The following is a 24,734-nucleotide window of genomic DNA, read 5'->3' as shown; positions in this document are numbered from 1 at the left end:
CTGAGGCAAAGAGAGATTAAATAAGACTTTTTCAGAGCTTCAGCAAATAGCTGAGCCCAGCATCTGAATTCTGATAATGCAAAGAACAGTGGGCCTGAAAGTGTTCAAAACAAGTGGTCTAAGGAAAAAAGCACTGCATGCACAAGAAAACAATTTACCAAATGCATGGATACTACATCATAAGAACTGAATCACATTCTCAGACCACTATGAGATAAAATTTAAAATCAACAATAAAGAGATAATTAAAAACAAGCATAGTGGGCAATACTAATTGTTCACCCAACATCTATCGTCCCCTTTTCTTGACTGACATAAGTCCAATTAGGTGGCACTGTGCTTAATTAAAATATTCAATCTTCCCTTCCCTGCAGCTAGGGTGGACAGATGTCCTAGTCCTATTAAGGACATGGAAGTGGGAATTGCTTGGTAGAGGATTCTGGGAATTCTAATGTTTTCCTGATGAAATTGTTCTTTTTATCTGCTGAAGCATAGATGTGGTGCTTGCATCAAGAGCAAGAGGACAAAAGCCACACACTACATAGAGCTAGTGGAGGCCTGGATTGTCGATGAATTCCTTAAGCAGTTGTAAAGCATAGGAATTTCTCAAGATTTCCTGAGAAAAATTATTATCTTATTTGAATAGTCACTGTGTTCTGATTTCTATAACATACTGCCAAAGACAATCCTAACTGATCTGTAAAATATTAAAAATAAATAATTTAGAGTTCAACCTAAAGATTCTAGGGAGGACTTCCCTGGTGGTCCAGTGCTTAGGCATCCACCTGCCAATGCAGTGGGCATGGGTTCAATCCCTCGTCTGGGAAGATTCCTCATGCCGCGGGGCAACCAAGCCCATGCTTGGCAACTACTAAGCCCATGTTCTAGAGCCTGTGCTCTGCAACAAGAGAAGCCACTGCAGTGAGAAGCCCACACACCGAAACTAGACAGTACCTCCTGCTTGCTGTAACTAGATAAAGGACTGTTAGCAGAAATGAAGACCCAGAGCAACCAAATATTTAAAAAATAATAACAAAAATAAAGATTCTAAGGAAAAAAGAAAGTATAATAATAAAGATAAAAGCAAAAGTTAATGAAATAGAAAATGAAAAAATAATAAAGAGGGTCAACAAACCAAAAGCTGATTTGGGAGAAGAAAAAAACTCATAAAGAAACATATCTCCAGGGGCTTCCTTGGTGGCTCAGTGGTAAAGAATCCATCTGCCAATGCAGGAAACACGGGTTCAACCCCTAGTCTGGGAAGATCCCACACGCCAAGGAGCAATTAAGTCCATGCACCACAACTGAGCCTGTGTTCTAGTAGCTGCAACTACTGAGCCCACATGCTGCAATTACTGAAGCCCAAGCGCCTAGAGCCCATGCTTGGCAACAAGAGAAGCCACAATGAGAAGCCTGCACATCACCACAAAGAATAGACCCCTGTCCCCACTGGCCAAAATTAGAGAAAAGCCCATGCAGAAACAAAGACCCAGCACAGCCAAAATAAATAAATAATAAAATTATTCAAAAAAGAAAACATATCTCCAGAAATCTTTCATTTTCAGGTCACTGCTTACCTTTCTAGACTCATCATAGGCTTGCCACTTCTTTCCATGCATTCAGCAGACTTGAACCAAACCTAATTTCTCACTCACCACTCTGAGAATATTCCATGCTCTTATTCCCCTGTGCCTCCACAAATGCTTCTCTTCTTGCGTGAAATACCCTCTTCCCTGGTTGTCTTCCTGACAAGCTCTTTCTTCTAGAAAACTCACTGGTGACCTCCTCTGAGAAACCTTCTCTGACTCCAAAGTTTGTACTGGTGGCCCATATTAAATTCCTTGGCACCCTTTGCATACTTTCACACACTAACTATATAGTAAGTAATTTGAGGCTCTTGCTACAGGCTCTGTTTTAGCAAGTACTATATTTTAAATATATTTCCTTTTTTCTCACCCTAAGCAAAGAGCTTATTTAGGGTGAGATTTTATTCATTTCTCTATCCCTAACACTAGCTCAAGGTCCTATACCTAATGAGCACTAACTATATATTTGCTGAGTAAATGAATGAATGATTAAGATAGCAAATAACTGCAATGTTTATTACATGCTCGAAGTATCAGCAGAGTGCTATGAGATCTTAAAGGGGAAGCAACCAACCCTCCCACCTTCCTTATTGCAAAAATAATATGCTTTAAGATAAGGGTTTTTTTTTTTTTTGCTACACCACAAGGCCTGCAGGACCCTAAATTCCCCAACCAGGACTCGAACCCCGGGCCTTTGGCTCAGTTCGAAACAGAACACAGTTTCTAACCACTGGACCCCCAGGGAAATCCTAAGATCAGCGTTTTATATCTCTCACATGCCTTCGCATATATCAACATCAACAGAAATACATCCATGCACTGAGTGAATCCAAGTTGTACATACAACTTCTGTGCTTCCAGTTTTTGTTTTTCTAGCTGGATTATTAATTAAGGTGAAGGATCTTGGGAGCTACTTTGGCATAGCAGTACACACACAGTAAAACTCTCAACCTGATAAATTATCCCCTGATGTTACCTAGTGCTGAGTTCATCCCCCAGAGACATCTGCAAAATTTTTTACTAATCAGTAGCCCAACTTTCCACATCAGCTCTGGAGGAAATAGTAAATGGATGGAATATGGCCAAAAGCTACAATCATACACTACTGTGAGTGAACCTTAAGAATACATGTGATACAAATAGTCTCCTTTAAAAAGTATCACTTCACCCCAAAACCCTGAACCTCCCCATGACAGTTCCCTCTCTGAAACCTCACTGTACCTCAAAGAGGTTGCAAAACCAGATAAATGCAACAAGAGAAACAGCAGGAAATTTAGCAAGAAGCAGTTTTGACAGACACCAAGGATATGTAACAAGGACCATTTCCAAGGTGAAGAGCCCTAAGAAGCCTTAGACTGCTATCATCCTTTCTCCCAGGGTTCTCAATGCTAAACTCCTTTTAAAAAGGTGGTGGGAGATGGGAAGGAACTTCTTTCCTCTCTAAGCTCTTTTGTAAATCTCCGTAATACAGTGTTAGCCCCTTGGATTCAGCACATGCAAAAATAAATAAATAAAATTATTTTTAAAAAGTTACAGAAGAATTAATGAATTAAAGAAAAATTAAAGAAGAATTCTGGTGGGTCAGTGGCTAAGACTCCATGCTCCCAAGGTAGAGGGCCCAAGTTCAACCCCTGATCAGGGAACTAGATCCCACACGCCGCAACTAAGAGTTCGCATGCGACAAAGAAGATCAAAGATCCTGCATGCCACAACTAACACTGGGAGCAGCCAAATAAAAAATAAATAAGTTTTTAAAAAAGAGTTAACTGCAACCTTAATATAATGATGTTACATAAGACTGTAACCCATAACTTGCTAGGAGACTCCCATGTTTGCTGGCTTTGAAGAATCAAGCTGCCACATGGAGAAGGAAACACAGCAAGGACCTGCAGCCCTCAATCCAGCAGCCTGCCAGAAATTGAATGATGCCAACAACCACATAAGCTTAGCAGCAGATCCTTCCCCAGCTCAGCCTCATATAAGACAGCTGCTCTAACTGACACCTTGATTGCAGCTTTGTGAGCCTCTGACGCAGGGGACCCAGCTAAGACATACCTAGACTCTTGAACTACAGAAACAGATATAATAATATGTGTTCTTTTTAAACCACTGCATCGGTGGTAAAATTGTTATGCAGCAATAAATAACTAATATACTATCCTTCCCTTTGTGTGGAAATTACTCTTGTACTTAAATAATGTTAATATAAGTGATTACCATTAGATTATAATTTCCACAAGGTCAGGATTAACAAGTTTTAATCATCACTGTATCTCAGTGCTATATCTCAGCACTTAACACAGTGTCTGGTGTGAACAGATAGATAGATGGATGAATAAATGCCTACTCTGTTCCAGGCATAATGCTATATCTTAGAGAAACAAATGTAAATAAGACACAGTCCCTGTTCTTATGGAGCTTAAAGCTAAGTAGGATGACAAAACACTTAATCAGATGATTTCAAAAGAATATGTTAAAGGTAACATAGGCTTCTGTGAAGACACAGAATATGGGCTTTTAACTCAGACTGCATGGGTCCAGGTACGGGAGAGGAGAAAATCTTCTCCCCAAGAGTAGAAAGACAAGCAAGGCTTTGGGGGGGGATGATCAAATCAGTGCACTATGAGTACTACTCTCTCAAGATTGACATAATTATCAATAATATCTTCAGAATACAATCTAGTCCCAAAATGACAAAGTATTCGCTATGTTGCCGCTGCTGCTGCTAAGTCGCTTCAGTCGTGTCTGACTCTGTGCGACCCCAGAGGTGGCAGCCCACCAGGCTCCCCCATCCCTGGGATTCTCCAGGCAAGAACACTGGAGTGGGTTGCCATTTCCTTCTCCAATGCATGAAAGTGAAAAGTGAAAGTGAAGTCGCTCAGTTGTGTCCAACTCTTAGCGACCCCATGGACTGCAGCCCATCAGGCTCCCCCATCCCTGGGATTCTCCAGGCAAGAACACTGGAGTGGGTTGCCACTGCCATCTCCTGAGTATTCAGTATGGTGGGATTAAAAACAAGGAGCCACACCTCTTGAGATGTGAGAAGACACATTTTAGTACTGTATTAGTTACAAGAAAATCTGATATCAAAGAAATTAAATTAATCTTCTAAAGGAATGTTTGGGGATTGATTCTCAATAGATCAATATAATCAAGATTTATATTGATCAGGCAACATGATCTTATGTATAGAAAATTCTAAAAAAAAAAAAAACTACAAAAACTATTAAAATTAATAGACGAGTTCGGCAAGGTTATAGGATACAAGATAAATATATAAAAATCAATTGTTTTCTATACTGTGTTGTGTGAGTCCATAGTCACTCAGTCGTGTGTCAGACCCTTTGCAACTCCATGGACTGTAGCCCGCCAGACTTTTTGGTCCAAGAGGATTCTCTAGGCAACCCACTGGAGTGGGTTGCCATGCCCTCCTCCAGGGGATCTTCCCAACCCAGAGATCGAACCCAGGTCTCCCACACTGCAGGCAGATTTTTCATCATCTGAACTACCAGGGAAGCCTGTTTTCTACACTAGCAGTAAGCAATCTGAAAATGAAATTAAGAACATTAATTTTCCTACAACAAAACTGCTAGAAACAAAGTCTGAGAACCTTAGGACTTTGAACCCAAGGTAGCTGGAGCATTCTCCTTATAGCACATAAAGTTCTCTTCTAGAGGAGGCAAAAAGGCTGCTGCTCTGCCTGTTTTTCCCTACAGTATCCCATGCTGTCACTCTGGAAGACACCAACTGACTTTTGCCTGACACTGACATTCTCAGTTTGATCTTAGCCACTGCATTCTTCCAACACTTACACTCCTGAAGTTAAAGGAAGGGTCCTCATTGCTGGAGTATAAAAATCCTCCCAAGTGAAACATTACTCTTAGTTTTCTTTTTAAACCCCCTTTCACTGTAATAACTTTTGTTTTAATAAAATATTCCTTTTTTTTAAAGACCTAAGAAGGAAGGGAGGAACACAGAAAGAAAGGAAGAGAAGAAAGAAAAGACAATTCCACTTACAATAGCACCAAAAGTTAAGAGCTGAAATGACAGAACTATTAGAAGAAAACATTAGGGGAAATCTTCACGACACTGCATTTGGCAACAATTTCATGGATATGACATCATAAGCACAAACAACGAAAGGAAAGCTATAAATTGAATCTCAACAAAATTAAGACCTTTTGTGCATCAAAGGACACTACATAAAGAACTACAACTCAACAAAAACAACCCAAGTTTTAAAAAAAAGAAAGGAAAGAATATGCAACAGATTAAAGACAATCTCTTCAACAACTGGTGTTGGGAAAGTTGGACAACTATGTGTAAATCAATAAAATTAGAATACTCCCTCACACCATGCACAAAAATACTCACTTAGTATCATGCTTAGTGAAATAAGCCAGAGAGAAAAAGACAAATACTATATATATAATCACTTACTTGTGGCATCTAAAAAAAACCAAAACTAGTGAATATGACACAAAAAAAGCAAAACAGACACAGATACACAGAACAAGCTAGTGGCTACCAATGGAGCAAAGAAAAGGGGCAAAATAGGGGCAAGGGATTAAGAGGTACAATCACTATGTATAAAATAAACTAAAAGCACTTTACCTATAGCACAGGGAATACAGCCAATTTTTATAATAACTATACATGGACTATAATCTGTAAAAACTGTGAACCTCTATGTGGTACACCTGAAATTAATATAATATTGTAAATCAATTATTATCTCAAAAAAAAAAGCTCACAAGATACTACTTCACACCCACTAGGATGGTTGTAATAATAAAAAATTAAAAATAAAGAGAATAGTAAGTGTTGATGAGATGTAGAGAAACTAGAACCCTTACATATTGCTTGCAGGCATGTAAAATGAAACAGCCACTGTGGAGAACCTCAGTACCTCAAAAAGTAAAATGAAATAACTATATGACCCAGAAATTCCACTTCTAGATATGCAGCAAAAGAATTAAAAACAAGTACTCAAACAAATACTTGTATAAAAATGTTTGTAGCTGCACTATTCACAATAGCCAAAAGAGGGAAACAATTCTAATGACTATCAACAAATGACTACATAAACAAAATGTGGTATTCCATATACTGGAACATTACTGGGCTATAAAAAGGAATGAAATGTTAATACATACTATAACATGAATTAATGCTGAAAACACTATGCTAAATAAAAGAAGTCAGTCATAAAAGTCACATATTGTATGATTCCATTTATATGAAACGTCCAGAATAGGCAAGTCTATAGAGACATGAAGTAGAACAGTGTTTGCCTGGAGATGGGGGAAGGGAGGAATGGACAGTGACTATTAATAAGTACAGGATTTCTGTTTAGAATGATAAAAATATTTTTAAGTTAATGGTGAGAGATGTACAGCCATGTAAATATACTAAAACCCACTGAATTATGTATTTTAAAAAGGAGAATTTTATATTACCTGAACTACTTCTCAGTAAAGTGCTTATTAAAAGAAAAAAAAAAGTACCCTGATACTTTGTTCTGGAATAGAATTCCAGGTTTTATAGGTTTCACAATACACACTAAAATATATTATCTCATGCGGGTACTTTAATTATCTCAAGAGACTGGAAAAGTCATCAGTCTACAAATCCTCCTTCCAATTATATTCCCAAACAAAACAAGGACTAGTACAAGAAGAAATTCAGAGCCTTCTGCTGTAGCCCAACAGAAACACTCTTAATGCGACACTGAACAGGCTGTCAGCCACTGCTACACTGGAGCTGAACGGATTTTCCACTTATCAGAGGTGCGAGACTGGGGCCATTGTGCCATTTGGTTTTACATTCTTTTCTCTTTACAAATGTACACACAAACACTCATGTCACCTCTATTTACACATACCTCAGTTCTTCCCTAAATAGATTTCACTAACATCCAAAATGTCTAAGTCATTTCTTAGAAACAACTGAAATTAACCTGTTTTATAGTATTTTTAAAACAAGAAAAAGATTAACAGTCAAAGGAACTCTCGGAAGCTCACAAATGGTTTTAAGTGTAAATCCAACCTATTTTGCTTCTAAAAGGGTATTTTTTCTAACTTCAGTAACAGATGTTATATATATTATATCTTTTCTAGTGCTGTTGGGTCAGGGCTTTATAACCTCAGCACTATTAACATTTTGGGCCAGACAATTTTTGATGGTGGACAGCTATCCTGTGCATTGTAGAACTGTTAGTGGATCCTCTACCCACTAGATCGCAGTAGTGCCACTGCCCAGTTGTGACAATATCTCCAGACATTGCTAAATATCTCTTAGGAAGGCAAAACTGACCCCAGTTGAGAACAACTGCCCTAGTTCATCATTCTTAATTATTTCTGGACTTCCCTGGTGGTACACTGGCATCCACACTTCCAATGCAGTGGGCCTGGGTTTAATCCCTGGTTGGGGAAAATCCCACATGCCGCATGTTGTGGCCAAAAATAAGTAAAATGACAAATTATCTAATTGTAATTCATGGGGCTACTGACCCACAAAGTATACAATAAATACCATGAGGTTTGATAGTCGTGGCTTTCTATCCTTCATAACATATAGCCTAGTAGTCTTTGTTACTTATCTAAAGACAGGCTTCAGAACTAAATTGAACAGATTAATATAACTAAAATCTATTCTTAAGGATGAATGACCAGAGGGTCCTAAATCCTAAAACGGAATTGTTTTAAAACTAAGATCCCACATGCCACGTGGTGCAGCCAAAAAAAAAAAAAAACCCACAAAAAGTTCACATTCTTTAATATGAAGTCATCCATCATCCAGTTTTCTTTTGCTATCTAAAAGTCCTTAAGATACCTGCATAATTTATACCTCCCACACCAGAAGTTAAATATTTTCTTTTATTGCTACTGATACATTTTTTATTTACCTGACCTTTACAGCTCTGTAATCATCTGTACTTTGTAATCAAAGATAAAAACTAACCATCACCTAGCTGTGCGCTACAGAGCTATTAGACCAGAGGTTGGAAAACTTTTTCTGTAAAGGGACAGACAATAAATATCCTGGGCTTTGAAGTTATATGGTCCCTGTTGTAACTACTCAACTCTGTCACTGTAGCACAAAAGCAACCATAGAACATACATTACCAAATAAGTGTAGATGTGTTCCAATAAAACTTATTTACCAATGCAAGAGGCAGGCAAGATTGGTCAAAAGACTACAATTTGCCAAACCCTGTATCAGAATACTACATGTGAGAAAAAATAAAGATATTTATTCCTCTCTTTCCCAATAATATTTTCATCATAAAATTAAACTAATAATTTTCTAAAATACCATAAAATACAATTAACTTCTGTTGTTGCTGTTCAGTTGCTAATTCGTGTCTGACTCTTTGTGACCCCATGGACTGCAGCACACCAAGGTCCTCTGTCCTCCACTATCTCCCAGTGTTTGTTCAAATTTATGTCTATTGAGTCTGTGATGCTATCTAACTATCTCATCCTCTGCCACCACCTCTCCTTTGGCCTTCAATCTTTCCCAGCATCAGGTTCTTTTCCAATGAGTTGACTCAGCTGGCAGCAGGGGGCCAAAGTACTGGGACTTCACAGGGTTGATTTCCTTTAAGATTGACTGGTTTGATCTTCTTGCAGTCCAGGGCACTCTCAAGAGTCTTCTCTAGCACCACAATTTGAAAGCATCAATTGTTCCGAGTTCAGCCTTTTTTACAGTCCAACTTACACATCCATACATGACTACTGGAAAATACATACCTTTGACTATACAGATTTTCATAGGCAACATTCTTTCTAATATGCTGTTTGTCACAGCTTTCCTTCCCAGGAGCAGTAACTTTTAATTTCATGGCTGCAGTCACTGTTCACAGTAATATTGTAATTCAAGAAAATAAAATCTGTCACTGCTTCTACTTTTTCCCCTTTTAACTAGCTTTCTTCAATTAATAAGCTTTCTCCTATTTAGTAACAGGCATTCACAGTGGGATAATGCTGGATGCCTTAAATGAGGAAAAAGAGCCAACTATGAAATCAGGCTCAGGATTGAGATTTGTACTATACCAGTATACAGAAGCCTGACCCAAGAAATTAAAATAAATCCTTTAGGTTCAGATGCAGAACCTAAACAAACCCAGCAGAAGCAATGTCAGATCTGTATATTAAAACATATCCACAACCTAGAAAACTGCAAGGTAAAACCTATCTCTCTGAATATAGGCTCTCAATATAAAATTATAAATCACAGAAAAAATGAAATACCAGCAGGTCAAAAGACCAAATAGTAAAACGTCCACATGCTAAGACTTGCACCTAATCTGAAAGGGACTAAAAAAAAAAAAAAAAAAGCTTAATGGTCAAAATTTACTCATCTCTATGCAAATCTACTAGAAAACCAATAATAACATTCTCTTTTTTCAAATTTTTATTTATTTATTTTTGGTTGCACTGGGTCTTCGTTGCTGTGCACAGGCTTTCTTCAGCTGCAGCGAGCAGGGGCTACCCTTCATTGCAGTGCACAGGCTTCTCATTGCAGTGGCCCCTGTGGTTGCACAGCGTGAGCTCTGGGGATGCAGCCTTTAGCAGTTGCGGCATGTGGCCTCAGCAGTTGTGATGCATGGGCTTAGCTGCTCTGTGGCATGTGGGATCTTCCCAGATCAGGGATCAAACCTGTGTCCATTACATTGGCAGGCAGATTCTTAACCACTGGACCAGCAGGGAAATCTCAACAATAATTTTCTAGTAAAATATAATTACTGAAATTGACTTAAAAGAAACAAAAATTTATACACATCAGTTAAACTAGAAGGACAAAAAAAATTTTCAAAGTACTTGGCCAAAATTTGACAGAGGAATTCAATCAAATATTCAAGGAGTAAATTATTCCAATAATATTTCAATTGTTCCAAAGCATAGGGGAAAAAACTTCCAAATGATTTTTATGAACCAAGCATAACATTCCTAACAAAACCTAAAAACAGAAGCATAAAAGGGAAAAACACAGCCTATTCTCATAAATATTCAGATATAAACATCCCAGCAAAAAGAAGGTAGCAGCTCATTAAAGAATAATATACCAGGAATGCAAAGATAGTTTACTATTAGACTACTTACTAATATAATTCACTTTACTGACAGGAAAAGACAAAAATAAATGCATCATCATATGTATTACAGTTCTTCAGAGAAACAGAACCAACAGGATATATACAGAGACAAAAATATTTATCACAAGGAATTGGCTCACACAGTTATAAGAGCCTGATAAGTTCCAAGATCTGCAGTTGGTAACATGGAGACGCAGGAAAGCCAATGGTGTAATTTCTGTCTGAGTCTGAAGCCCTGAGAACCATGAGAGCCAATGGCATAAGTTCCAGTCCAAAACATGGCAATTCAGTTCAGTTCAGTTGCTCAGTCGGTCCAACACTTTGTGACCCTATGGACTACAACACACCAGTCCTCCCTGTCTATCAACTCTCAGAGTTTACTCAAACTCACGTTCATTGAGTCAGTGATGCCATCCAACCATCTCATCCTCTGTCGTTCCCTTCTCCTCCCACCTTCAATCTTTCCCAGCATCAGGGTATTTTCAAATGAGTCAGCTCTTCGCGTCAGGTGGCCAAAGTATTGGGGTTTCAGCTTCAACATCAGTCCTTCCAATGAATATTCAGGACTGTATTTCCTTTAGGACGAATTGGTTGGATCTCCTTGCAGTACAAGGGACTCTCAAGAGTCTTCTCCAACACCACAACTCAGAAGTATCAATTCTTCAGTACTCAGCTTTCTTTATAGTCCAACTCTCACATCATACATGACTACTGGAAAAACCATAGCTTTGACTAGACAAACCTTTGTGGGCAAAGGTCTCTGCTTTTTAATAAATCTTTAATAAAACCTTTAATAAAAGGTCTCTGCTTTTTAATATGCCATCTAGGTTGTTCATAACTTTTCTTCCAAGGAGTAAGCATCTCTTAATTTCATGGCTACACTCACCATCTGCAGTGATTTTAGAGCCCAAAAACATAAAGTCTCTCACTGTTTCCACTGTTTCCCCATCTATTTGCTATGAAGTGATAGGACCAGATGCCATGATCTTAGTTTTCTGAATTTGAGCTTTCAGTTCAGTTCAGTCACTCTGTCGTGTCCAGCTCTTTGAGACCCCATAAACCGCATCATGCCAGGCCTCCCTGTCCATCACCAACTCCCGGAGTCCACCCAAACCCATATCCATTGAGTCGGTGATGCCATCCAACCATCTCATCCTCTGTCATTCCCTTCTCCTTCTGCCCTCAATCTTTTCCAGCATCAGGGTCTTTTCAAAGGAGTCAGCTCTTCACATCAGGTGGCCAGAGTATTGGAGTTTCAGCTTCAACATTAATCCTTCCAGTGAACACCCAGGACTGATCTCCTTTAGGATAGACTGGTTGGATCTCCTTGCAGTCCAAGGGACTCTCAAGAGTCTTCTCCAACACCACAGTTCAGAAGATCAATTCTTCGGCGCTCAGCTTTCTTTATAATCCAACTCTCACATCCATACATGACCACTGGAAAAACCATAGCCTTGACTAGACGGACCTTTGTTGGCAAAGTAGTCTCTGCTTTTTAATATGCTGTCTAGGTTGGTCATAACTTTCCTTCCAAGGAGTAAACGTCTTTTAATTTCATGGCTGCAATCACCATCTGCAGTGATTTTGGAGCCCAGAAAAATAAAGTCAGCCACTGTTTCCCCATCTATTTGCCATGAAGTGATGGGACCGGATGCCATGATCTTAGTTTTCTGAATGTTGAGCTTTAAGCCCAACTTTTTCACTCTCCTCTTTCACTTTCATCAAGAGGCTGTTTAGTTCTTCTTCACTTCCTGCCATAAGGGTGGTGTCATCTGCCTATCTGAGGTTATTGATATTTCTCCCGGCAATCCTGATTCCAGCTTGTGCTACTTCCAGCCCAGCATTTCTCATGATGTACACTGCATAGAAGTTAAATAAGCAGGGTGACAATATACAGCCTTGACATACTCCTTTTCCTATTTGGAACCCGTCTGTTGTTCCATGTCCAGTTCTGTTGCTTCCTGACCTGCATACAGATTTCTCAAAAGGCAGGTCAGGTGGTCTGGTATTCCCATCTCTTTCAGAATTTTCCACAGTTTGTTGTGATCCACACAGTCAAAGGCTTTGGCATAATCAGTAAAGCACAAGTAGATGTTTTTCTGGAACTCTCTTGCTTTTTCAATGATCCAACAAATGTTGGCAATTTGATCTCTGGTTCCTCTGTCTTTTCTAAATCCGGCTTGAACATCTTGAAGTTCACCATTCACATACTGTTGAAGCCTGGCTTGGAAAATTTTGAGCATTACTTTACCAGCATGTGAGATGAATGAAGATGGCAGGCCCAAGGCCTAAGAAGAGGAAGTATTTCGGTTTCAACCCAAAGGCAAGGAAATACAGATATCTCACCTTAAGTAGTCAGGTAGGAACTCCCTCATCACAGGAAGGTCACCCTTTTAGTTCTTTTTGGGCCTTTAAATGATTGCTCAGGTGGTAAAGAATCTGCCTGTAATGCAGGAGGCCAGGGTTCAATCTCTGTGTCAGGAAGATCCCCTGGAGAGGGGAATGGCAACCCACTCCAGTTTTCTTGCCTGGAGAATTATCAGGCTCCACAGTTCATGGGGTCGTAAAGAGTTGGACATGACTGAGTGACTAACGTCCACATTAGGGATGGCAATCTGCTTTACTCAGTCTACTGATCCAAATGATAATCTTATTCAAAATGTACTCTCACAGACATACTCAGAATAAAATTTGACCAAATATCTAGGCACCACCTGGCCCAGTTAAGTCAACATATAAAATTAACCATCATGCTAGAGATTTTGAAAAGACATACAGTAAAAGTCATCATCCATACTGCATAAAAATAGTTCTTAACAAAACAGGAGGTTTTTTTATTACAATTTTGAAGATCAACTAGAAAAAGAATATCTACTTCAGCCCCCAAATCATATCATGTTTAACTAGGAAACACTACAGGTATTCCCATTAAAGTCAGGAACACAGACAAAGATATCAAATACCACTATTTTTTTAATACTTTAGGAAGTATTAGTCAATGTTGTTTATTAAGAAAAAGTGAGATAAAAAATGGGAAATAAATTTATCATTATTCACAGATATGACTATATATCTGGAAGATCAAAGTGAATCAACTAAAAATCTATTGCAAACATTAAAAAAAATTCAGCACACTGGATGCATCAAAGACTAATGTGTAAAAATTAGTAGTCTTCACAAGCAAACAACAAACAGAAGATATAACGGAAGTGCAACTGACATTTACAATTGCAACAGAAAAAAATGAATATCCAACATCAGAAGAAATGTGGAATTTTTATCTTTTTTTTTCTTTGGAATTTTTAAAAAAATTTTAATGTCTACAAAGAGACACAAAATACTTGAACAGATGAAAAGGTATGCCATATGCTTATATAAAAAGACTCACTATCATAAAGATAATAATTCTCTAAATTAATCTATAACTTTATTCAAATCTCAATAAAAGGATAATAGGATATTTTTAGAAATCGGCAAACTCATTTTATTTTATTTTTTCAAACTCATTTTAAAACTCACAATAAAAATAAGGAAGAATTGCAAAGAAAATTCGGAAAAGGATTAATAATGATGAAGAAGACTAGAGACTAACCAGATATTAAAATAAAGTTGAAATGATTAAATTATTATAACAGTGTATTATGGTAGACAGACCAATGCAACAGAATAAAGTCTAGAAAGACACCAAAATACATACTGAGGGAAATTCAGGATAGAATAAAGGTGACACTTCCAATCAGTGAGAAAAACATTATATACATTAAATATTGCTGGTACAACTGAGTAGACATCTTAAAAAACAAATTCCAGATAGATCAAACATTTAAACATAAGTAGTAATACCATAAAAATGATAAGAAAAAAATTATAATGTTATTTATAACATAGGAGTATAGAGAGCTTTTTTAAATAATAAAAGAAACAAGACAATAAAAAACAAACTGAACTATTTCTACATTGCAAAAATTGTTAAAAACTAGCTTAAAAAGCACTGCAATCTTAGAAAATATAATTCATAGCACACATAAAAAGAAGTTCTACAAAACTTAAGATATTTGTAGAAGAATGAGTACTATATGCCATGTAGAATTCTAAGCACTCAGGATACAGCAGTGCAGAGATAAAAAGAGATTTAAAAAAGAAACATGTCCTCATAGAACTTACAGTACCTCTACCATGGAGTAGGTAAGTAAGTAGGTAAATAATAGATAATTGATATATAGATATGCACACACACATACACATACAGACATACATGTATTTGCTTACATAAGTACAAAATATCTCTAGAAGGACACACAAGAAAGCACTGAATACCAGTTACCTAGAGAGAAGAAAACTGAGGGGCAGAAAAAAGCAAATGATTTTTCAGTGAATAACATTTTATACCTTTTAAGTTTATACTATGTGATTTTTAAAATAAATTCAATTAAAATTACACAAAATTCAATGTTCAAAGAAAAGCAGGAACAGGATATTTGAAACAAAAGAGAAGTGCATTTAAGAAAAACAAATAGAAAGTCTACAAAACTCTCATCACAAGAAAAAAAGAATCTGCAACTACATGATGTGATGGATGTTAACTAGACCTATTATGGTAATCATTTCACAATATATATTCATATGAAATCATATTGTACACTGAAAATTAATACACTGTTATATGCCAACTGTATCTTAATAAAATCTAAAAGAAAAAAGCCAAAAAAAGAGAAAGTCTAGAAAAGAAAAACATAGCAACTGAAATTAAAAAATCTCAAAGGCAGTTTCAATAATAGAGCAGGCCTCAAATGAAAAGAAAGGAAATAGGAAAATAGGCTGAAAATCACCACCACACTCCCCCCTAAAAAAAAATAGCATAAAAAGGCAAAGAAATAAATACACGAGAGAAAAATTAAGAGACATGAAAGATAGCATGAGACAATCCAATATGCATGTAATGGGACCTTAAGAGGCCAAAGAAAAGAGCAGAATTTTAAAAGATAAAATGTCCAAGAATTTTCTAGAATTTAAGACACATGAGTTCTCAAAATGAAGGAGTAAACCACATTCTAAGCAGAATAAATAAAAATAAATCAGCTCCGAGACCAATATAATAAAAACTGAACAAAGAAGAAAAAAATAACTCTAAAAAGAAAGGAAAGGCTGATTAACTAAAAAGGGTAACAACCAGACTAACAATTAACTTAGCAACAGCAGAGGTGAATTAAAAAAAGAAAAAAGGGAAGAATAATTTCAAAGTGCTAAAGAAAATACTGTCCTAAATTCTATACACATTAAATTATCATTTAAGAGTTTATTCAGTGTAAAGATAGAAGTAATAACAATAAACATAAACAGATTACAATTTCTCTGTCTCTTTATGGGCAAATTTAGTTTTGGATCAAAAAATTAAATATAAAACTATTTCACAGGACACACATAGAAAATGTACTATCACAGACAGAACAAAAATAGAGACAGAAAAAGACATACTGGGAAAATAATAACCAAAACAACAGATAAATGCATACAGTGAGGAAGAAGGTACATAATATTGATATCTGATAAAGTAGAAATCAAAGCTAACAGCATAAAGTGGGTCAAAAATAGAAAAGTAGCATTTATAAAATATATACTCTATAGCATACAATCAATAATAAACATCAATTTCTATTAATAAATACTTCACAAAATGAACTATAAACAAAATAACCACACTGACAGAAACACAAGGAGAATCTATAAACACATTAGGAAATATTAATAGACTTTTTTCAAAGAAATAGACTTAATAAATAAGGTCATATAATATTTGAATAACAATACAAAAGCTTAATCTAATACACAGAACTTTATGCAATCAAACAAAACAGAAATTCATATTTGTTTCAAATATATTTGTGACATTCAAAAAAATCTGACCTTGTACTATATCAAAACAAAATCTAGACTATATTCCAGAGGCTTCCTTGATGGTTCAACGGTTAAGAATCTGCCTTGTTGGACATCCCTGGTGGTTCAGTGGTTAAGAATTCGCCTTGCACATGGGCACATGGGTTTGATCCCTGGTCCAGGAAGATTCCCCATGACACAGGGCAAGTAGGCCCTTGTGCCACAACTAATGAGCCTGAGCTCTAGACCTTGCAAGCTACACTACTGAGCCCACCTGCTCTAGAGTCTCTGAGCCAAATCAAGAGAAGCCACTGAAAGAGAAGCCCACACACTGCAACTAGAGAAAGCCTGTCTGCAGCAATGAAGACCCTGCATGGCCAAAAATAAATAAATAAACAACTTTGTTTTATAAAAAAAAAAAAAAGGATGTGCTTTACAATGCAGAGGACTCAGGGGCAATCCCTGGTCTCAGAACTAAGATTCCACATGCTGAAGATCAACTAAGTCCTGGTAGACCACAACTCCTGAATTCTTGTGCCACAACTCAAGAGTCCCTGCACTGCAATGAAAGATTCTGCATAATGCAATTAAGACCCAACACAGGGCTTCCCTGGCAGTGCAGTGGATAAGAATCTGCCTGCCAATGCAGGAAACATGGGTTTGATCCCTAGTCCAGGAAGATTCTACATGCTGTGGAGCAACTAAGCCCATGCACCACAACTGCTGAGTCCACGAGCCCTGGGGACTTCAAGCCACAACTACTGAGGGCCATGTGCGTAGAGCCTGAGCTCCGCAACAAGAGAAGCCGCCACAGTGAGAAGCCTGTGCACCACAACAAAGAGGAATAGCCCCTGCTCGTCGTAACTAGAAAAAGCCCACAGGCAGCAACAGAGCCAGAGCAACCAAAAAAATAAATACATGAAATAATTAAAAAGAAAGAGCCGACACAGCCAAATAATTAAATATTTTTAATAAATTATATTCCAAAGACAGACTTCATATAAGCCATTCTCTGTGATCATGATGCACTAAAATTAGAAAATAAATATCAAATAATTACCCAAAAGAAAATTCACCATGTAGAAATTTTAAAATTTCATTTAAATAATTCCCGTATCAAAACGAAACCAACATTTAGAAACCAACATTTAGAAATGATGAGAGCACACTGAAAACCTGTGATACGGCCAAGTCTAGAGGAAACTTTAAAGCTTAAGTGTATATACGAGAAAATAATAAATACTGGGAAAAACTGAGATAAGAATAAAATTCAAAAAGCTACAAAAAGAACAAAACATCACTAGATCTAATAAGAAAGTGAACGAAAGAAAGTAATACAGATATAAGTAGAAAATAGTGAACCATAACACAAACAGAAGATAATCAGCAGAACCAAAGGTAATAATCTGACTGCCAGGTTCTGCCCAGGGTGGAGTTATCAACAGGTGTGGAAACAGAGACGAATGTCCCTGGGACAGGTACAAGGGCAAAGGCAGGACCAAAGAGACTTCATAGCTATCCCCACAGGTCCCAGAATCCTATATTTCTTAAGCCTTCAGTTTATCAATAAAGGATAGCTCTTTTTTTTTTTCCTTTTTTGGCCACATCATGTGGCTTATGGTATCTTAGTTCCCCGACCAGAGGTTGAACCCAGACCTTGGTAGTGAAAGCATCGAGTCCTAACCATTGGATCTCCAGGGAATTCCCAATGAGCTCAACTTTTTTTTTTCTAAGCAAATCCTTTGAGAAGAAACCTAAAATAAATTTGTGTTGTTTTATTTTAAAAATAGAAGACACAAATAAACTATATTAGAGGAAGGAGGCAGACATTGATATGGTACAAATTACACTAATTACACTTAGGTTTGGCTGCAAACAGAGGACCAAATTTTAAAAGTCTTAAGAATTTTTTTCTCACAAAGAGACTCCAGGAGACAGTACAGAACCAGGCAGCTCTCTTCCCTGTAGGCCTGGAAGATGCAGGCTCTGTCTTGTTGCTCTGCCACAGATGGCCTCCATTTGTAGGGTCACACTATGATCAAAAATGTATAACAGCAAATATAAAGGAAAAATGGATATAAGAAGTGGCAAAGGAAGATTTCCAAAAGCTCCCATACGACAATTCTGCTCACACCCTATTGGACAGAACTACTCATATAGTTAAACCTAGCTATAAGCAAAGCTAGGAAATGGCATCAGTGTGTCCAACTAAAAGATCTATTAATATGGAAGAAGGAAAATACAGCTACTGCAGAAACAAAAAATCTGTGCCACATCAATTACATACAGTATTTATGCCCACAGATCTGAAATTTTAAGTAAGATTAATTATATCCTAGAAAAGAAAATTAACAAAAATTACTTAAGAAAGGAAAGATCCCACACAATGTAAAGCAATTAAGCATGTTCTCCTCAACTAATGAACCAACATGCTCTGGAGCCCACAGGACACAACTAGAGAGTCTATGCACCTCGAAGAAAGATCCTGAATGAAGTGACTAAGACCTGATGCAGCCAAATAAATAAATAAATATTGAATGAAAAAAAAAATTTTTTTTTTTTTGGCAATGCCGCAGGGCTGGTGGGTTCTCAGTTCCCCAACCACAGATAAAACACAGGCCCAGCAGTCACAGCACCAGGTCCTAACCACTGGATGACAAGGGAATTCCAGGCACAAAAGGACAAATATTACAGTTCCATTATATGAGGTTCCTAGGATAGACATATTCATAGAGACATAAAGTAGAACAGATATTAACATGGGCTAAGGGAAGAGTTGACTCATTGGAAAAGACCTTGATGCTGGGAGGGACTGGGGGCAGGAGGAGAAGGGGACGACAGAGGATGAGATGGCTGGATGGCATCACCGACTCGATGGGCATGAGTTTGAGTAAACTCTGGGAGTTGGTGATGGACAGGGAGGCCTGGCGTCTTGCAATTCATGGGGCTGCAAAAAGTCGGACACGACTGAGCGACTGAACTGAACTAAACTGAAGGGTAGTAGAGGGAGTTTTTTTTTAATGTGTACAAAGTTTCCATTTTGGATGATGAAAAATTCTGGAGGAGTGGAAGAAGCTTCTATCTTATTTTAATTTTTGATCAGCATGGATTATTTTCATAATCAAAATAAATAAAATATCTTACAAGTTAATAGATAGCTCAAGAGGAGTTTACAATACTGCTCAAGATCCACAGCATCCTGACAAGGCAAAGCCTACATCCTAATGAAACACAGCTGTGAACTCTGCAGTGAAACTGACCTTCAACAAAACAATATGAGAAAAACTATGGCATCACTCACCTTGAACACTTCAGAGAAGAAGCCAGACCCTATTTTTTCACAGGTGAAGTCATCTAAACGTGTCAGTCTGGAAAAGGCACTTATAAGAGCTCGATATGAGGAGGGCCAAATTCTTCCCACTTGGGTCATGTTCCCATCCCCTCCACCACCTCCTTCAAAATCCTCAAGACGCTCCACATGTGGAGGAAATCCTGCAAATGAATTCCGTTTGCTCCGATCCATAGTCTTCAATAGCCACTTTTTTCTTCTTTTAAGAATGAATTCCATACATAGTAAGTTTTTGTTGAGTTTTACTTCTCTTCTGGCTTGACACTAAACAAGAGATCAAAATAATGTTTCATTAAAACCATTAATAAAAATTAAACACTTCCATACAGTAAACTATTAATGTAAAAGTATTGCCTCTCTTATATTCTAGTTACTGATTTTCAGATCTAAAAAACACTTTATGCCTTTACCTTCAAAAAACAATGATATAGCCATGATTTATTGAGCACCTACTATCTAGGAAACAGTATGAGAGTTGTACATATGTTATGTCATTTGATTCTCAAGTAACCCATGATACAAAGATTATAATGCTTATTTTGCAGAGAGGCCAAATAATCATACAGTCACTAAATGACAGAGATAAAACTAAAATGCCAGACTGTCTGATTCAAAAACCTATACTCTTGCCAAAGCCCTTCACAGTCTCACATAATTTTCTGTTCATTTCAAAAAGTCAAGTTCAAATGTATAAAACAAGGATGACAAATATTTTACATTTTAAAATTATATAATTTTAAAAGAAAAGAACTATATCCAAAGGCAATTTAAAAAGCCACTCTTGATTAAACAACCCAGTCTAGCGGAAATGACTACAGAAGGCTCTACCACTCTGGTACCTGACTAAGAATAAAAACAAAAGCCCACGTTTTCTTTTAGTCTGTCTCTACTACTTTTTCCCACAAGAATCAATTATATTTAGGTTTAATTAATCCATTTTGAGTTTAGTTTTGTGTTTGGTGTTAAAGAATGTTCTAATTTAATTTTTTTTACATGTAGCTGTCCAGCTTTCCCAGCACTTATAAAACTCTTAGAGGAAAATATAGGCAGAACACTTGACATAAATTACAGAATTACTTTTTCAATCAGTCTCCTAGAATAATGGAAATAAACAAATGGGACCAAGTTAAATTGAAAAGCTTTTAAACAGCAAAGGACATCATAAAAAAAAAAAGAAGAAGACAACCTACAAAATGGGAGAAAATATTTGCCAACGATGCAATGACTAAGTAATTAATCCCTAAAATTTACAACAGCTCATGCAGCTCAATTAAATAAAAAGGGGGGCAGAAGATCTAGACAGATACTTCTCCAAAGACATACAGATGGCCAAAAAGCACATGAAAAGATGCTCAACATTGCTACTTATTAGAGAAATGTCAATCAAAGCTACAGATATCAGGCTTCCCTGGTAGCTCAATGGTAAAGAATCTGCCTGCCAATGCAGGAGATATGGTTTTGAACCCAGATCCAGGAAGATCCCATATGCCGTGGAGCAACTAAAAGTTGTTCGCTACAACTACTGAGCCTGTGTTCTGAGGTCTGGGAGCTGCAACTACTGAGTCCACGTGCTGCAACTACTGAAGCCCAAGTGCCCTAGAACCCATGTTCCACAATAAGTGAAGCCACTGCAAAGAGAAGCCCTTGCACTGCAACTAGAGTAGACCTTGCTTGCTGCAACTAGAAAACCTGTGCAGCAACAAAGACCCAGCACAGTAAAAAATAAACAAATTTATATATCACCTCACACCAGTCAGATAAATACTGGAGAAAGTGTAGAAAGAAGGGAACTCTCCTGTACTGTTGGTAGAAATGGTACAGTCACTATACAGAACAGTATGGAGGTTCCTCAAGAAACTAAAAATACAGCTACCAGATGATCCAACAATTCCATTCCTGGGATTTTTTCTCGAATCTGAGAAAACCATGGTTCGAAAGGATACATGCACCCTAATGTTCATTTCAGTGCCATTTACAATAGCCAAGACATGTAAGCAACCTAAATGTCCATTGACAGATGAATGGATAAAGATGTGGTACATAAATACAATGGAATATTACTCAGCAACTAAAAAGAATGAAATAGTGTCATTTGCAGCAACATGGATGGACCTGGAGGTATCATACTAAATGAAATCAGACAGAAAAGACAAATTTCATGTGGTATCTCTTATATGCCGAATCTAAAAATATGATATAAACAGACTTATTTACAAAACAGAAATAGGCTCTCAGACAACGAACTTATGGTTATCAGAGGAGAAGGGGGAGGGAGAGGGATAGATTGAGAATTTGGGATTAACATGTACACACAGCTATGTTTAAAATAGATAACCAATAAGGACATACTGTACAGCACAGAATACTCTGTAATTCCCTAAACAGGAAAAGAATTTGAAAAACCATACACACATGTATATGTATAACTGAATCACTTTGCTGCACACCCGAAACGAATACAACATTATTAATCAACTATATTCCAACATAAAATAATAAAATTAAAATTAAATTAGTACTGAAAAAAAGCTCTTAAAAAAGAATCAATTATAAGAGTCCTACGCAAAATATTACATTGTGATCCTACAATTAGTGAAATGCTTTTGTAAATGTTATGAATACCTAACTCAGACTATCTCTACCAACCTCCAATCATGGAGAAATAGCGGCAAGGCTCACAGGACCATCCTTACACTATGCCCCTGCTATAGCGAAAGCTGGTGGCCTTCTACCCAATATGGACCAATCACATTTTCTTTCCTGGCAATCTGGAATTGGAATTAAGATATTCCAGCCTCAGTCTGGCTGCTTTCTAAAATGAAAGCAATGTAAACTCAGGAGATGTTGTCCATGTCTATTTTCTACCAAGCATCCTTGAAGGCAGAAAAAGCCAAGGGATTGAGGCCAATTTGTAAAGAAAAAAAGACAGAGACAGCAAGAACTTCTTGATTTTCCTAACGTGCTCTATCTAGTCCCTGATTCCTGAGGCCTAACTACATCCTGGCTTAAGGTTTCACGAGCTATCCCCATATCTTTAAATTACTTTTGCTTAAGCTAGTTTCACCAGTCTTCATAGAAAGAAGAATAATCCAAGTTCCTAAAGTACCTCTGTTGAACTTCTGCCAAGAAGTGGCAACAGATCACCAGTTCAAAAATTTAGCATTATAAGATCAACATTTTTTAAATTTTACAGCCAATAGAGACCATAAAGTTCATTTTATATTTGAAGAAACACAAGGACCAGAAAGTGGAAATTATGTGCCCACAGCTCTAAGTTATTTACTAGCAAAGCTAGACATGGAATCAAGGATAGTGCATCTCTAAAAGTTGATCATCTGCTTCAAAATTACCCAAGGGCTTTGTTTAAAACTCAGATTCCTGGGTCTCAACCTTGACCTACTACTCTTGGAGTGAGGCCTGGAATTTTTACCAAGTTTCCCAGAAATTCTTATATGCACTAAGAGTTGAAGATCCTCTACAGCAAGGAAGGGGAATATTAATAGCTTAAAAAAAATTTTTTTTAAACCACCAAGAATTTCACAAGCATTTTCTCATTTAATCCTCAAAATATACCACCAGGTAGGTGTATTTTGAGGATTTTTTTGAGGATTTCCCCCAAGTTTCAGAAAAAGAAATGTAGGCTCAGGAGGTAAAGTAACTCGTCTAAGGAAAAACAGCTAGTAGAATCAGCACTGTAATCAAGGTCCACCTAGCACCAAAGCTCAAGCTTTCTCCATTTCATTATTACTTAGTTCAGTGTTTTTTCCACTAAGAGTTAAAAGGAGTTAAGCTAGTCACCTGCATAGAAAAGAAAATCAGGACTTGAGTGCAGAAGAAGGCCAGGCTGATTACAATTTAGACAGAGATGGAAAACAAAAAGAAACTTAAGAAAAATACAGAATGGGAGAAAATATTTTCAAAACAAAGCAACTGACAAGAAATCAATCTCCAAAATATACAAACAGTTCATCCAACTCAATAGCAAAAAAAAAAAGAAAAACCCAATCAAAAAGTGGGCAGAAGATCTAAATAGACATTTCTCCAAAGAAGACATACAGATGGCCAACAGGCACATGAAAAAATGCTCAACATCACTATTAGAGAAATGCAAATCAAAACTACAATGAGATATCACCTCACACCAGTCAGAATGGGTATCACCAAAATGTCTACAAACAATAAATGCTGGAGAGGATGTAGAGAAAAGGTAACCCTCCCCTACCCTGTTGGTGGGAATACAAATTGGTAGAACCACTATGGAGAACAGTATGGAGGCTACTTTAAAAACTAAATACAGAACTACCATATGATCCTGTAATCCCACTCCTGGTCATATATACAGAAAAAATTAAAATTTGAAAAGATATATGCAACCCAATGTTCATTAAAGGACTATTTACAATAGCCAAGACATGGAAGCAACTTAGATGTTCATTGACAGAGGAATGGATAAAGAAAATGTAGCATATGTACGTACACACACACACACACACACACACACACAAAGGAGTATTACTCAGCCATAAAAAAGAAAGAAAGAATGCCATTTGCAGCAAATGGATGCACCTGGAGATATCATACAAACTGAAGTAAGTCAGACAGAGAAAGACAAATATGATATCACTTATATGTGGAATCTAAAAAAAAGAGAAAGATACAAGTGAACTTATTTATAAAACAGAAATAGACCCACAGATATAGAATACACATTTATGATGACCAAAAGGGAAAGGTGGGAAGGGATAAATGAGGAGCTTGGGATTAACAGATATATACTGCTATATATAAAACAGATAATCAGTAAGGGCCTACTGTATAGCACATG

The 24,734-nt window shown here is 37.1% G+C and overlaps 1 protein-coding gene across 3 annotated transcripts in view; it reads right to left on the bottom strand.

The window, feature by feature from the left end:
- Nucleotides 1-24,734, bottom strand: part of TESK2 (testis associated actin remodelling kinase 2) — a 134,430-nt gene that overhangs the window by 81,408 nt on the left and 28,288 nt on the right. For all 3 annotated transcript variants that reach the window (XM_061122051.1, XM_061122049.1, XM_061122050.1), the window contains exon 2: nt 19,862-20,173. In XM_061122051.1, coding sequence (XP_060978034.1) covers nt 19,862-20,128 — 267 coding nt within the window. In that variant the 5' untranslated portion in view covers nt 20,129-20,173. The remainder of the gene's footprint in view (nt 1-19,861; nt 20,174-24,734) is intronic.

The sequence above is a fragment of the Dama dama genome, chromosome 20, assembly GCF_033118175.1.
Source record: "Dama dama isolate Ldn47 chromosome 20, ASM3311817v1, whole genome shotgun sequence".
Taxonomy (NCBI): domain Eukaryota; kingdom Metazoa; phylum Chordata; class Mammalia; order Artiodactyla; family Cervidae; genus Dama; species Dama dama.
Note: the sequence above shows the minus strand (reverse complement) of the source record. Positions and strands in the feature narration are given on the sequence as shown.